General features: G+C 50.8%; 1 protein-coding gene across 2 annotated transcripts in view; it reads right to left on the reverse strand.

Annotated features, from left to right (window-relative positions):
- Positions 1–13,942, reverse strand: part of Plekhm2 (pleckstrin homology and RUN domain containing M2) — a 51,518-nt gene that overhangs the window by 10,355 nt on the left and 27,221 nt on the right. Inside the window, exons 6-7 of one of the 2 annotated variants that reach the window (XM_075946567.1) lie at positions 11,982–12,168; positions 10,419–10,478 (exon numbers count right to left, since the gene is read on the reverse strand). In XM_075946567.1, the coding sequence (XP_075802682.1) occupies positions 10,419–10,478; positions 11,982–12,168 (247 nt within the window). The remainder of the gene's footprint in view (positions 1–10,418; positions 10,479–11,981; positions 12,169–13,942) is intronic. The other variant, XM_075946568.1, reaches the window with a different exon arrangement.

Below are 13,942 nucleotides of genomic sequence, written 5' to 3' on the forward strand. Positions count from 1 at the left end.
GAGGGGTCATGAGAGTGAACACAGACCCCAGGATGTGAATCACCCTACCCAGACCTGCTCAGGGTCCCAAGTTTGGATTTGCAACCCCCCACCCCCCCGCTCAAATCTTGCTTTCTTCCAGGCTCAAGGAGACACTGGGGCCTTAGCTAGGTGAGTTGCCAGGGTGCTGGAGAACTCGGAGAGTCGCTGCTGCCATGAATATAACCCTGCCTGGGTCTGGCCCGGCCTGAGCAAGCTGGGCCATTAGTTCCTGTGCAAAAACTACCACAGGGCTGGAGAGGAAGGTCAGAGGTCATGGCTTGCCTGTCAAGTGATTGTAAAGTGTGCCAGGAAAGGGTTAGTGGTTAGAGTCAGAGGTAAAAACCAACGCCAACAATATGCTTCAGAAGAGGCCGAGAGGAGAAAGGATGCTAAGGTGGAATTCCGGGTCTCACTACCTGCACTCAGACACACTCCTCAAAGCTACCTTCTTGGCTGAGCGACACAATTTACCTCTCAGTGTTGGAGCCCATGTCTCTCCAAGCTAAGCTAGTTCACGCTCACATGCCATGGGAAGCATGAGCTCTTGTCCACTGCTCAGAGGTCACCCTCAGGGGGAACCCCACCTCAGGCAAGAAGGGGTGGCTGGGGCAGGAGCTCTTTGGGAAGGGTGTGTTGGATAACCTTAGATTTAAGGAGCAAACATTTACCACATCAAACAGAGACTCTACTTGGAGTAAGTCCTGAAACCTTGAAATCTCTGTGTGAATTTGTCCAAGCCCAGGCATGGGTCACAGGCAGAAAAAAATGCCCCCACAATGCTGATGCCCAGAGGGCAGCATAGGAAGTTCAACCGCTTTAAAAGTTCAAAGAGAATCTCCTTGCTGGAAGCTTTCACATTGACTAATTTATGGGGTGGGGCAAGCTTGTGTGTGTACACAGAGGTCAGAGGATGCTGTGTGTGTGTACACAGAGGTCAGAGGATGCTGTGTGTGTGTACACAGAGGTCAGAGGATGCTGTGTGTGTACACAGAGGTCAGAGGATGCTGTGTGTGTACGCAGAGGTCAGAGGATGCTGTGTGTGTGTGTACACAGAGGTCAGAGGATGCTGTGTGTGTACACAGAGGTCAGAGGATGCTGTGTGTGTGTACACAGAGGTCAGAGGATGCTGTGTGTGTACACAGAGGTCAGAGGATGCTGTGTGTGTACACAGAGGTCAGAGGATGCTGTGTGTGTGTGTACACAGAGGTCAGAGGATGCTGTGTGTGTACACAGAGGTCAGAGGATGCTGTGTGTGTGTGTGTACACAGAGGTCAGAGGATGCTGTGTGTGTGTACACAGAGGTCAGAGGATGCTGTGTGTGTACACAGAGGTCAGAGGATGCTGTGTGTGTACATAGAGGTCAGAGGATGCTGTGTGTGTACACAGAGGTCAGAGGATGCTGTGTGTGTGTGTACACAGAGGTCAGAGGATGCTGTGTGTGTACACAGAGGTCAGAGGATGCTGTGTGTGTGTGTGTACACAGAGGTTAGAGGATGCTGTGTGTGTGTGTACACAGAGGTTAGAGGATGCTGTATGTGTACACAGAGGTCAGAGGATGCTGTGTGTGTACACAGAGGTCAGAGGATGCTGTGTGTGTACACAGAGGTTAGAGGATGCTGTATGTGTACACAGAGGTCAGAGGATGCTGTGTGTGTACACAGAGGTCAGAGGATGCTGTGTGTGTACACAGAGGTCAGAGGATGCTGTGTGTGTACATAGAGGTCAGAGGATGCTGTGTGTGTGTACACAGGTCAGAGGATGCTGTGTGTGTACACAGAGGTCAGAGGATGCTGTGTGTGTACACAGAGGTCAGAGGATGCTGTGTGTGTACACAGAGGTCAGAGGATGCTGTGTGTGTGTGTACACAGAGGTCAGAGGATGCTGTGTGTGTACACAGAGGTCAGAGGATGCTGTGTGTGTACACAGGTCAGAGGATGCTGTGTGTGTGTACACAGAGGTCAGAGGATGCTATGTGTGTACGCAGAGGTCAGAGGATGCTGTGTGTGTACACAGGTCAGAGGATGCTGTGTGTGTACACAGAGGTCAGAGGATGCTATGTGTGTACACAGAGGTCAGAGGATGCTGTGTGTGTACACAGAGGTCAGAGGATGCTGTGTGTGTGTGTACGCAGAGGTCAGAGGATGCTGTGTGTGTGTGTACACAGAGGTCAGAGGATGCTGTGTGTGTACACAGAGGTCAGAGGATGCTGTGTGTGTGTGTACATAGAGTTCAGAGGACGCTGTGTGTGTACACAGAGGTCAGAGGATGCTGTGTGTGTACACAGAGGTCAGAGGATGCTGTGTGTGTACACAGAGGTCAGAGGATGCTGTGTGTGTACACAGAGGTCAGAGGATGCTGTGTGTGTGTGTACACAGAGGTCAGAGGATGCTGTGTGTGTACATAGAGGTCAGAGGATGCTGTGTGTGTGTGTACACAGAGGTCAGAGGATGCTGTGTGTGTGTGTACGCAGAGGTCAGAGGATGCTGTGTGTGTGTGTACACAGAGGTCAGAGGATGCTGTGTGTGTGTGTACACAGAGGTCAGAGGATGCTGTGTGTGTGTGTACACAGAGGTCAGAGGATGCTGTGTGTGTGTGTACACAGAGGTCAGAGGATGCTGTGTGTGTACACAGGTCAGAGGATGCTGTGTGTGTACACAGAGGTCAGAGGATGCTGTGTGTGTACACAGAGGTCAGAGGATGCTGTGTGTGTACACAGAGGTCAGAGGATGCTGTGTGTGTACACAGAGGTCAGAGGATGCTGTGTGTGTGTACACAGAGGTCAGAGGATGCTGTGTGTGTACACAGAGGTCAGAGGATGCTGTGTGTGTGTACACAGAGATCAGAGGATGCTGTGTGTGTGTGTACATAGAGGTCAGAGGATGCTGTGTGTGTGTGTACACAGAGGTCAGAGGATGCTGTGTGTGTGTGTACACAGAGGTCAGAGGATGCTGTGTGTGTGTACACAGAGGTCAGAGGATGCTGTGTGTGTGTACACAGAGGTCAGAGGATGCTGTGTGTGTACACAGAGGTCAGAGGATGCTGTGTGTGTGTACACAGAGGTCAGAGGATGCTGTGTGTGTACACAGAGGTCAGAGGATGCTGTGTGTGTACACAGAGGTCAGAGGATGCTGTGTGTGTGTACACAGAGGTCAGAGGATGCTGTGTGTGTACACAGAGGTCAGAGGATGCTGTGTGTGTACACAGAGGTCAGAGGATGCTGTGTGTGTACGCAGAGGTCATAGGATGCTGTGTGTGTGTGTACACAGAGGTCAGAGGATGCTGTGTGTGTGTGTACACAGAGGTCAGAGGATGCTGTGTGTGTACACAGAGGTCAGAGGATGCTGTGTGTGTACACAGAGGTCAGAGGATGCTGTGTGTGTGTACACAGAGGTCAGAGGATGCTGTGTGTGTACACAGAGGTCAGAGGATGCTGTGTGTGTACACAGAGGTCAGAGGATGCTGTGTGTGTGTACACAGAGGTCAGAGGATGCTGTGTGTGTACACAGAGGTCAGAGGATGCTGTGTGTGTACACAGAGGTCAGAGGATGCTGTGTGTGTACACAGAGGTCAGAGGATGCTGTGTGTGTGTGTACGCAGAGGTCAGAGGATGCTGTGTGTGTGTGTACACAGAGGTCAGAGGATGCTGTGTGTGTGTGTACACAGAGGTCAGAGGATGCTGTGTGTGTGTGTACACAGAGGTCAGAGGATGCTGTGTGTGTGTGTACACAGAGGTCAGAGGATGCTGTGTGTGTACACAGGTCAGAGGATGCTGTGTGTGTACACAGAGGTCAGAGGATGCTGTGTGTGTACACAGAGGTCAGAGGATGCTGTGTGTGTACACAGAGGTCAGAGGATGCTGTGTGTGTACACAGAGGTCAGAGGATGCTGTGTGTGTACACAGAGGTCAGAGGATGCTGTGTGTGTGTACACAGAGGTCAGAGGATGCTGTGTGTGTACACAGAGGTCAGAGGATGCTGTGTGTGTGTACACAGAGATCAGAGGATGCTGTGTGTGTGTGTACATAGAGGTCAGAGGATGCTGTGTGTGTGTGTACACAGAGGTCAGAGGATGCTGTGTGTGTGTGTACACAGAGGTCAGAGGATGCTGTGTGTGTGTACACAGAGGTCAGAGGATGCTGTGTGTGTGTACACAGAGGTCAGAGGATGCTGTGTGTGTGTGTACACAGAGGTCAGAGGATGCTGTGTGTGTGTGTACACAGAGGTCAGAGGATGCTGTGTGTGTGTACACAGAGGTCAGAGGATGCTGTGTGTGTGTGTACACAGAGGTCAGAGGATGCTGTGTGTGTGTACACAGAGGTCAGAGGATGCTGTGTGTGTGTACACAGAGGTCAGAGGATGCTGTGTGTGTACACAGAGGTCAGAGGATGCTGTGTGTGTGTACACAGAGGTCAGAGGATGCTGTGTGTGTACACAGAGGTCAGAGGATGCTGTGTGTGTACACAGAGGTCAGAGGATGCTGTGTGTGTGTACACAGAGGTCAGAGGATGCTGTGTGTGTACACAGAGGTCAGAGGATGCTGTGTGTGTACACAGAGGTCAGAGGATGCTGTGTGTGTACGCAGAGGTCATAGGATGCTGTGTGTGTGTGTACACAGAGGTCAGAGGATGCTGTGTGTGTGTGTACACAGAGGTCAGAGGATGCTGTGTGTGTACACAGAGGTCAGAGGATGCTGTGTGTGTACACAGAGGTCAGAGGATGCTGTGTGTGTGTACACAGAGGTCAGAGGATGCTGTGTGTGTACACAGAGGTCAGAGGATGCTGTGTGTGTACACAGAGGTCAGAGGATGCTGTGTGTGTGTACACAGAGGTCAGAGGATGCTGTGTGTGTACACAGAGGTCAGAGGATGCTGTGTGTGTACACAGAGGTCAGAGGATGCTGTGTGTGTACGCAGAGGTCAGAGGATGCTGTGTGTGTACACAGAGGTCAGAGGATGCTGTGTGTGTGTGTACACAGAGGTCAGAGGATGCTGTGTGTGTGTGTACATAGAGGTCAGAGGATGCTGTGTGTGTACACAGAGGTCAGAGGATGCTGTGTGTGTGTGTACACAGAGGTCAGAGGATGCTGTGTGTGTACACAGAGGTCAGAGGATGCTGTGTGTGTACACAGAGGTCAGAGGATGCTGTGTGTGTGTACACAGAGGTCAGAGGATGCTGTGTGTGTGTACACAGAGGTCAGAGGATGCTGTGTGTGTGTGTGTACACAGAGGTCAGAGGATGCTGTGTGTGTGTACACAGAGGTCAGAGGATGCTGTGTGTGTACACAGAGGTCAGAGGATGCTGTGTGTGTGTACACAGAGGTCAGAGGATGCTGTGTGTGTGTACACAGAGGTCAGAGGATGCTGTGTGTGTGTGTGTACACAGAGGTCAGAGGATGCTGTGTGTGTGTACACAGAGGTCAGAGGATGCTGTGTGTGTACACAGAGGTCAGAGGATGCTGTGTGTGTGTACACAGAGGTCAGAGGATGCTGTGTGTGTGTACACAGAGGTCAGAGGATGCTGTGTGTGTGTACACAGAGGTCAGAGGATGCTGTGTGTGTGTGTACACAGAGGTCAGAGGATGCTGTGTGTGTGTGTACACAGAGGTCAGAGGATGCTGTGTGTGTACACAGAGGTCAGAGGATGCTGTGTGTGTGTACACAGAGGTCAGAGGATGCTGTGTGTGTGTGTACACAGAGGTCAGAGGATGCTGTGTGTGTACATAGAGGTCAGAGGATGCTGTGTGTGTGTGTACACAGAGGTCAGAGGATGCTGTGTGTGTACACAGAGGTCAGAGGATGCTGTGTGTGTGTACACAGAGGTCAGAGGATGCTGTGTGTGTGTGTACACAGAGGTCAGAGGATGCTGTGTGTGTACACAGAGGTCAGAGGATGCTGTGTGTGTGTGTACACAGAGGTTAGAGGATGCTGTGTGTGTACACAGAGGTCAGAGGATGCTGTGTGTGTGTGTACACAGAGGTCAGAGGATGCTGTGTGTGTGTGTACACAGAGGTCAGAGGATGCTGTGTGTGTACACAGGTCAGAGGATGCTGTGTGTGTACACAGAGGTCAGAGGATGCTGTGTGTGTACACAGAGGTCAGAGGATGCTGTGTGTGTACACAGAGGTCAGAGGATGCTGTGTGTGTACACAGAGGTCAGAGGATGCTGTGTGTGTGTACACAGAGGTCAGAGGATGCTGTGTGTGTACACAGAGGTCAGAGGATGCTGTGTGTGTGTACACAGAGGTCAGAGGATGCTGTGTGTGTACACAGAGGTCAGAGGATGCTGTGTGTGTACACAGAGGTCAGAGGATGCTGTGTGTGTACGCAGAGGTCAGAGGATGCTGTGTGTGTACACAGAGGTCAGAGGATGCTGTGTGTGTGTGTACACAGAGGTCAGAGGATGCTGTGTGTGTGTGTACATAGAGGTCAGAGGATGCTGTGTGTGTACACAGAGGTCAGAGGATGCTGTGTGTGTGTGTACACAGAGGTCAGAGGATGCTGTGTGTGTACACAGAGGTCAGAGGATGCTGTGTGTGTACACAGAGGTCAGAGGATGCTGTGTGTGTGTACACAGAGGTCAGAGGATGCTGTGTGTGTGTACACAGAGGTCAGAGGATGCTGTGTGTGTGTGTGTACACAGAGGTCAGAGGATGCTGTGTGTGTGTACACAGAGGTCAGAGGATGCTGTGTGTGTACACAGAGGTCAGAGGATGCTGTGTGTGTGTACACAGAGGTCAGAGGATGCTGTGTGTGTGTACACAGAGGTCAGAGGATGCTGTGTGTGTGTGTGTACACAGAGGTCAGAGGATGCTGTGTGTGTGTACACAGAGGTCAGAGGATGCTGTGTGTGTACACAGAGGTCAGAGGATGCTGTGTGTGTGTACACAGAGGTCAGAGGATGCTGTGTGTGTGTACACAGAGGTCAGAGGATGCTGTGTGTGTGTACACAGAGGTCAGAGGATGCTGTGTGTGTGTGTACACAGAGGTCAGAGGATGCTGTGTGTGTGTGTACACAGAGGTCAGAGGATGCTGTGTGTGTACACAGAGGTCAGAGGATGCTGTGTGTGTGTACACAGAGGTCAGAGGATGCTGTGTGTGTGTGTACACAGAGGTCAGAGGATGCTGTGTGTGTACATAGAGGTCAGAGGATGCTGTGTGTGTGTGTACACAGAGGTCAGAGGATGCTGTGTGTGTACACAGAGGTCAGAGGATGCTGTGTGTGTGTACACAGAGGTCAGAGGATGCTGTGTGTGTGTGTACACAGAGGTCAGAGGATGCTGTGTGTGTACACAGAGGTCAGAGGATGCTGTGTGTGTGTGTACACAGAGGTTAGAGGATGCTGTGTGTGTACACAGAGGTCAGAGGATGCTGTGTGTGTGTGTACACAGAGGTCAGAGGATGCTGTGTGTGTGTGTACACAGAGGTTAGAGGATGCTGTGTGTGTACACAGAGGTCAGAGGATGCTGTGTGTGTACACAGAGGTCAGAGGATGCTGTGTGTGTGTACACAGAGGTCAGAGGATGCTGTGTGTGTGTGTACACAGAGGTTAGAGGATGCTGTGTGTGTACACAGAGGTCAGAGCATGCTGTGTGTGTGTGTACACAGAGGTCAGAGGATGCTGTGTGTGTGTACACAGAGGTCAGAGGATGCTGTGTGTGTGTGTACACAGAGGTCAGAGGATGCTGTGTGTGTGTACACAGAGGTCAGAGGATGCTGTGTGTGTACACAGAGGTCAGAGGATGCTGTGTGTGTGTGTACACAGAGGTCAGAGGATGCTGTATGTGTACACAGAGGTCAGAGGATGCTGTGTGTGTACACAGAGGTCAGAGGATGCTGTGTGTGTGTGTGTACACAGAGGTCAGAGGATGCTGTGTGTGTACACAGAGGTCAGAGGATGCTGTGTGTGTGTGTACATAGAGGTCAGAGGATGCTGTGTGTGTACACAGAGGTCAGAGGATGCTGTGTGTGTGTGTACACAGAGGTCAGAGGATGCTGTGTGTGTACACAGAGGTCAGAGGATGCTGTGTGTGTGTGTGTACACAGAGGTCAGAGGATGCTGTGTGTGTGTACACAGAGGTCAGAGGATGCTGTGTGTGTGTACACAGAGGTCTGAGGATGCTGTGTGTGTACATAGAGGTCAGAGGATGCTGTGTGTGTACACAGAGGTCAGAGGATGCTGTGTGTGTGTGTACACAGAGGTCAGAGGATGCTGTGTGTGTGTGTACACAGAGGTCAGAGGATGCTGTGTGTGTACACAGAGGTCAGAGGATGCTGTGTGTGTGTGTACACAGAGGTCAGAGGATGCTGTGTGTGTACACAGAGGTCAGAGGATGCTGTGTGTGTGTACACAGAGATCAGAGGATGCTGTGTGTGTGTGTACATAGAGGTCAGAGGATGCTGTGTGTGTGTGTACACAGAGGTCAGAGAATGCTGTGTGTGTACACAGAGGTCAGAGGATGCTGTGTGTGTACACAGAGGTCAGAGGATGCTGTGTGTGTGTACACAGAGGTCAGAGGATGCTGTGTGTGTGTGTACACAGAGGTCAGAGGATGCTGTGTGTGTACACAGAGGTTAGAGGATGCTGTGTGTGTGTGTACACAGAGGTCAGAGGATGCTGTGTGTGTACACAGAGGTCAGAGGATGCTGTGTGTGTACACAGAGGTCAGAGGATGCTGTGTGTGTGTACACAGAGGTCAGAGGATGCTGTGTGTGTACACAGAGGTCAGAGGATGCTGTGTGTGTACACAGAGGTCAGAGGATGCTGTGTGTGTGTGTACACAGAGGTCAGAGGATGCTGTGTGTGTGTGTACGCAGAGGTCAGAGGATGCTGTGTGTGTACACAGAGGTCAGAGGATGCTGTGTGTGTGTGTACACAGAGGTCAGAGGATGCTGTGTGTGTACACAGAGGTCAGAGGATGCTGTGTGTGTGTACACAGAGGTCAGAGGATGCTGTGTGTGTGTACACAGAGGTCAGAGGATGCTGTGTGTGTGTGTACATAGAGTTCAGAGGACGCTGTGTGTGTACACAGAGGTCAGAGGATGCTGTGTGTGTGTGTACATAGAGGTCAGAGGATGCTGTGTGTGTACACAGAGGTCAGAGGATGCTGTGTGTGTACACAGAGGTCAGAGGATGCTGTGTGTGTACACAGAGGTCAGAGGATGCTGTGTGTGTACGCAGAGGTCAGAGGATGCTGTGTGTGTGTGTGTACACAGAGGTCAGAGGATGCTGTGTGTGTGTGTACACAGAGGTCAGAGGATGCTGTGTGTGTACACAGAGGTCAGAGGATGCTGTGTGTGTGTACACAGAGGTCAGAGGATGCTGTGTGTGTACACAGAGGTCAGAGGATGGTGTGTGTGTGTGTACACAGAGGTCAGAGGATGCTGTGTGTGTGTACACAGAGGTCAGAGGATGCTGTGTGTGTACGCAGAGGTCAGAGGATGCTGTGTGTGTGTGTACATAGAGGTCAGAGGATGCTGTGTGTGTACACAGAGGTCAGAGGATGCTGTGTGTGTACACAGAGGTCAGAGGATGCTGTGTGTGTACACAGAGGTCAGAGGATGCTGTGTGTGTGTGTACACAGAGGTCAGAGGATGCTGTGTGTGTACACAGAGGTCAGAGGATGCTGTGTGTGTACACAGAGGTCAGAGGATGCTGTGTGTGTACACAGAGGTCAGAGGATGCTGTGTGTGTACGCAGAGGTCAGAGGATGCTGTGTGTGTACACAGAGGTCAGAGGATGCTGTGTGTGTGTGTACACAGAGGTCAGAGGATGCTGTGTGTGTGTGTACATAGAGTTCAGAGGACGCTGTGTGTGTGTGTACACAGAGGTCAGAGGCCATCTTGGGGATATTAGTTCTCTCCTCCCACCATGAGGCTTCCCGGTAAAGAATTCGAGTGGTCACGGTTGGTGGCAAGTGCCTTTGCTTGCCAAACCATTTTGCTGACTCCCTGTGGAGATCTTTAGCGACGCCTGGGCAGTTTCCTCACTTGGATCTCAGTCCACTAGGGACAGCCTGAAAGGACTGAGCCTTCATCTTTCTCCTGGATGCTCGGGTGGTGGATGGGAGCTTACAATACCTGTATCTCAAAGCATCGCTCTTATGGAACAGGTTTGTGCTCCAGTGAGCCAGGTCATCATCTACACCATTAGTATGACGATTGGCCCCGGAATCAGGAGGGTGGCTTGGTGTTTGGGCAACAGTCACCTAGTGACTCCCGAGGTTCCTACGGGCCAAGTTCCCCTACTGCAGAATTCCACCTACTCCAACACCAGCGGTGGCATCGTTATGATCATGGGCATTGTTAAAAGTAATAAGGAGCTGATTCTGAAACATGCAGCAAGCTCGGCGTGGAAACGTTGCAAAACAGGAAAAGAGGGTCACAGAGGACTCTGTCCCACCTTCCCAGTCTGTGCTGGGTACAGACGGCACTGCTGGAAACACATCTCCAAAATCATAATCTATAAAAACGAGGGACAAAACTCAAGATTAGAAACGGGCAGTGGAAGGAGGTCGGGGCAGCAGATGGGAGACACAGGAGGAGAGAGGGGGAAGAACTGGGTACACCTTCTCTAAAAGCCAACTGTGACCTCGGCTGTCCTGAGGGCCACTCCTTCCCAACCCAGAGTCTGTTCTGGCACACAAGAACCTGGGTCTCCTTGCCTTCCTTCCCTCTGTGGCCCTGAGGCTGAAGTCCCGCCCTCTGGCTAGAGTTTGACAGTATAGCCTCCATCCACAGATGGCCTGGCTGCTTCCTCAAGGCCTGTCCATCCCTCTGACCCCATGAGGCCCACTCACGGAGACTGAGTGGCATCTTCAGTTATTCCATAGGCAAATAAGCAGTCCAAATCTTTTTACTATTATTGGTTTTTTGAAACACATTTTCATGTAGCACAGGCTGGTCTTGAACTTGCTACATAGTAGAGAATGACCCAGAACTTCTGATCCTCCTGACTACTCCCTAAGTGCTGGGATTACAGATGTGCCCCATCATGCCTGAGGGGTGTGTGTATGTGTGTGTGTGTGTGTGTAAGCACGGGTTTGCGGGTGTCACAGTGAGTGTGGCCTGGTGGGTTCCCAGGATCAGTCAGGCTGTCGGGTGTGTGTGTGGTGTGGCAAGTGTTTTTGAGCCACCAGGCCATCTCACCAGCCACAAGCTTGGGTTTATACAGTGCTGGGGGTCGAGCCCATGGCTGCATACACGCTAGACCAGCACTCTACCCATTCAGCTACACTGCTAACTCCTGCAATGCAAATCTTGCTGAAGCAAGTCTCAAAGTGGGACACGTGACCCATGGCACAAACAGAAACAAAGAATGAGGAAGGTCAGATCTCAAGGGAGGCGACCAGGGGGGCCAAGTGAGTTCTTGGAGCCACCTCCCAGGAGGTGAGGCTGAGTGAATGAGATCAGATCAAGGCAACCTAGATCTCACTGAAGTGGGGGCAATGGCCAGGTTTATGAACGCCAACACCTAAGATCTGAGGAAGCCAGGGTTATCTAGTAACTGATCAGAGTTGAAAGGACCCACCTATAGTTTGTCTGACCCATGGAGGGGTACTAGAGGAACTGCCCGAGAAACCATCATGTCCCCTCAGACCTCCTGCCTGTCTCTCCTGGGCTTGCACAGATTCTGTGTAAAACCTGCCACAGGACAACTTTCCCCAGGCAGGTGATGCTCAGCCCTGACTCAGGCAAGTTTCGTGGGTGCATTGCTGTGATCCCTCCTTGTTCAGAAGACTGTCCCTGGGCATGAGGCTAGAAACTTCTGGAATGGTTAGGAAGGTACATAGGGCCTGATACTTGCTTTTTTTTTTTTTTAAGTTACCACAGAAATGAAGATCTCGGAAATGACCAGCTCTGTGAATTCCAAACACCAGAGACATTGCCACCCAGCTGGTCTTAGGAGACTCCAGAGGCCACTCCAGGGCACAGGCCTAGTTCCTTTCACCCTGGGGCCACTTACCCTCACTAGATGGGGCAATGGCACTGTCATCCCATTCCAGGTTGGTGGAGGTGACAGAGTTGAAGGAGTTGAGGGACAGGCTGTCTGAGCCATGGACAGAGCTGGGAAGGCGATCTTCGAAGTCCAACAGGTACTGAGGTTTATAGTAGTCAGGCATGTAGGGGGCCAGATCTAAGTAAGGGGCATCCTGGGGAGACAGAAGAGGAAGAGAGGGGCGTCAGATAGGAACCTCCGGGCAGCCAGCAAACAAGGCTTAGCAAGTAGTCACCAGAATCAGGACAGGATGGAAGATGGGGATCACACACACACACACACACACACACACACACACACACCACATAAATACCATTCACACACAACACAGACAGACACACACACCACATACATAACACACGCACAACACAGAGACAGACACATACACCCCACCCCACAGAAAGACACACATACTACACAACACCGCACTCATAGATTCATACCAAACAGATACAGACATACCACATACACACACCATCCCACAAACACAAACATACACAAACCACGCACACATATCCCACAGATACACACACAACATACACACACATAGACACAGATACACACCCTCACACAGACACCACAGACAGACAGACAGACACACATACCCCCCCCCCAACACACCCCATGCTCTCTTTTCTTAAGGAAATCAAGATGTTTAGGAGTTAATTGGGAAGTAACTGCCCCATGGAGTAAGGAAAGAGTTTGGAAGCCTCGGATGGATAGGATGTCAGCGGTGCGCAGGAATGCATGCCTGGCTGGGTTCCATCAACAGTGCCGCAGAAAAGGAGGAAAAAAGTCGTAGACATCGAGTCGGAGCAGCTAACATTCCCCTGATGGCTCTCAGCATTAGAATCTCTCTCTTTCTCTCATTTCTACCACTGCTGAGTCCCACCTCAATCTGCTAGGGCCGGAGTAGGGAAAGGGTGTGACCAGATGGGGCAGTTAAACTAATCTTGCCACGCCTCTGAGAGGCTTTGGCCTCTTTGGGGTCACTGTCCTTGTACAGGCACTTCCTCTGGCTTGTGGCTTCGCTGTCTATGGTTTGCTACTGTAGTCCGGAAATATTAAATGAGAACTTTCAGAAATAAAAACTGATAGGTTTTCAAAAGTTTTTGGAGCTAGGTATGTGGTATGTGCCTTTAAGCCCAGGCAGAGACAGGTGGATCTCTGTGAGTCCAGCCCAGCCAGGAGTACTTAGTGAGATCATGTCTCAATAAAAAATTATTTATCATTTATCTTTTATTATTTTGTGTGCGTGATGTGTGTGTGGTGGTTGTTGGGGGGGATATATACACGCCACCAGATTTGTGTGGAGGTCAGAGGGCAGTTTTGAAGAGTTGCTTCTCTCCTTCCACTTTTATGTAGGATCTGGGTGTTGAACTTGGGTGGACAGGTTTGTGTGTAAAGTGTTTTCACCTGCTGAGCTAAATCGCTGCCCCCCTTTCTTTTCTTGTTTCTGTTTTGTCCTGGAATTCACTCTGTAGACCAGGGTGGCCTCGACTTCACAGAGATCTGCCTGCCTCTGCCTCCCGAGAGTTGTAAATAAAGGCATGTGCTACCACAACCCAGCTGGCCCCGGTTTTTGTCGTTGTATTTCCAATAGGGTTTCATGAATCTTGGGCTGGGCTTGACGTTGCTACATAGCTAAGGGTGACTTTGAACTCTGGATCCTCCTGACTCTCCTATACAAATCATAAGTTTTTTAAAAAATCTAAAACAAAACTCTTATATGTTATATTATCCTGCTTTGCCACTATCGTTATCTCTTACAGAGACTAGCTTTTTAGTTTAATTTTGCTTTTCTGTTTGTTTGCTTGTTCCAGGACGGGTTTTTCTGTGTAGCTCTGGCTGTCCTGGAACTTGCTCTGCAGACCAGGTTGGCCTTGAATTCAGAGATTTGTCTGCCTCTGCCGGCTGCATCACCACTA

Source organism: Microtus pennsylvanicus, chromosome 13, assembly GCF_037038515.1.
Source record: "Microtus pennsylvanicus isolate mMicPen1 chromosome 13, mMicPen1.hap1, whole genome shotgun sequence".
Lineage (NCBI taxonomy): Eukaryota > Metazoa > Chordata > Mammalia > Rodentia > Cricetidae > Microtus > Microtus pennsylvanicus.